The sequence below is a fragment of the Dermacentor albipictus genome, unplaced genomic scaffold (assembly GCF_038994185.2).
Source record: "Dermacentor albipictus isolate Rhodes 1998 colony unplaced genomic scaffold, USDA_Dalb.pri_finalv2 scaffold_27, whole genome shotgun sequence".
Classification (NCBI taxonomy): domain Eukaryota; kingdom Metazoa; phylum Arthropoda; class Arachnida; order Ixodida; family Ixodidae; genus Dermacentor; species Dermacentor albipictus.
The window spans coordinates 3883594-3885234 of NW_027225581.1; the positions used below are offsets into that span (position 1 = coordinate 3883594).

At 47.5% G+C, this 1641-nt stretch overlaps 1 protein-coding gene across 1 annotated transcript; it reads right to left on the reverse strand.

The window, feature by feature from the left end:
• Nucleotides 1-769: 769 nt before the first annotated feature.
• On the reverse strand, nucleotides 770-1312 carry LOC135910415 (uncharacterized). Its single transcript, XM_065442457.1, has one exon. It carries the CDS (start codon nucleotides 1310-1312, stop codon nucleotides 770-772), a length of 543 nt encoding a protein of 180 aa, XP_065298529.1.
• Between the last annotated feature and the right edge of the window lie 329 nt (nucleotides 1313-1641).

Sequence of the window (1641 nt, forward strand, 5' to 3'; positions counted from 1 at the left end):
CCGCTTAAATTATCTCAAGTGTAAGTAGTCACAGAAAACAGGGCCAGGGAATTTATAGGCAACATGCTGAAGCAACATCTGTATATATCTGGCGTTAAATAAATCATACCATTCATAGGAACCGACTTCTCATACTCTCTGGTGACTTGATAAACTTGAGTGAGATGGCTACAAGATTTGGATAAAATGAGAACACTAGGGCCATTTTGTTCATGTCTTGATATTATGCCAAGTATGACTACAGACAAGCCCATTGTATTTAATTTACCGGTGACTGTTTCTTACCGGCTAACAACTGTTGCAAAGCTATCGCTTGCACACAACACCGTGGTGCTATCTTTCTCTTGAGATGAAGTAGACATGCTGTAGCCGCTTAAAAAAGCAAATCATCAGTATTGTAGGCACCACCTAAGCCGCCTTTCAGTTACAAATATTTGGCAGACCGTGTCGTACCTGCCCTCAAGATATCCAATGGATAACCACTCAGCAATCCACTAGGTAATTCAACAACTTATGTTGTTATGCAGCTGTTATGCTCCCCTTGTGAGCATAACAGGCTTAGTGCAAATTCCCGGCAAGACCCCCCCCCCAGCAAGTCGAAATCACTGGCAAAGTGGGGGGAGGGGGGTGCAATAGGGAATGGCACCGAAATTCAAGGTGGCGGCGTCATTTTCCCGCGAGAAAAGAAAAGCGCAGCGCACATCGATTTCAAATTGTCTTTACTTCTAGAAACATGAACTTTATTGAGTGAAAGATTCATGATTGCTTGTCAATCACTTTCAAAACCATTGAAAGACTTCTCCGAGTCAGTTGCAAAAGAACATTCATAGCATTTTGCTTGAAGCCCACCCCAGTCTTCTGGTGCCACGGCTCCAACATCTGACAGTCCGACATGCAGGTCGCTGTCCTCCGAGCCATCGAGTGCGTTAGTAATGCTGCATCCCTTGAAGGAGCGTGCCACAGTCTCCTCGGGTACAGCAGCCTCGGCAACAAAATCGAGAGCGTGCTGGCGCGACTGCTTCTTCAGGTTTCCTTTGGGCGTCCTCTCTTCTTCGCACATGTATTCTTCCCACAAACGCTGTAGGGTGGATTTGAAAGGCTTGTTCCCGTAGACGCCAGCCGGATGCCAGAGCAGGATGTTCATGCACCCCGCAAGCACATAGACCACGTTGCTATTGCGCTCCCCAAAAGCATTCTTGGCAGCTTGCGTTTTATGGATAGGCACCTGGTCCAGTACCAGTAAACGCCGCACATCATCAACGTTTGAGCCCCAGATTCTTGACGGCCACTCCTGCATCTTTTCCGATGTCATCCAGCCATTTTCTACAAGTGAAAGGGGAAAAAAAGTCAGCGTTTTTACAGAACGAATTTAGCGACATTGTGTGATTCCTCACCACATTGAAAAAAGAAAAAAAATGACATTCTCACCTGGTATGCGAAGGCTCGCGAAGACCCTGGCTGGAATTTTTCCCGGTTGTTCCTTGAACATAATGAATGCCGGGAGCTCGTGGCCGGTGGCACGTGCGGCTAGGCAAGCTGCGAAGCCTCGTCGGGCACATCCAGTGTTTGCGATTCGTATGGTGCTTTCGCCGACCACGTTGTTTGTCCTGTTGGCTGGGTTGTCGATTCGAACCATGATCT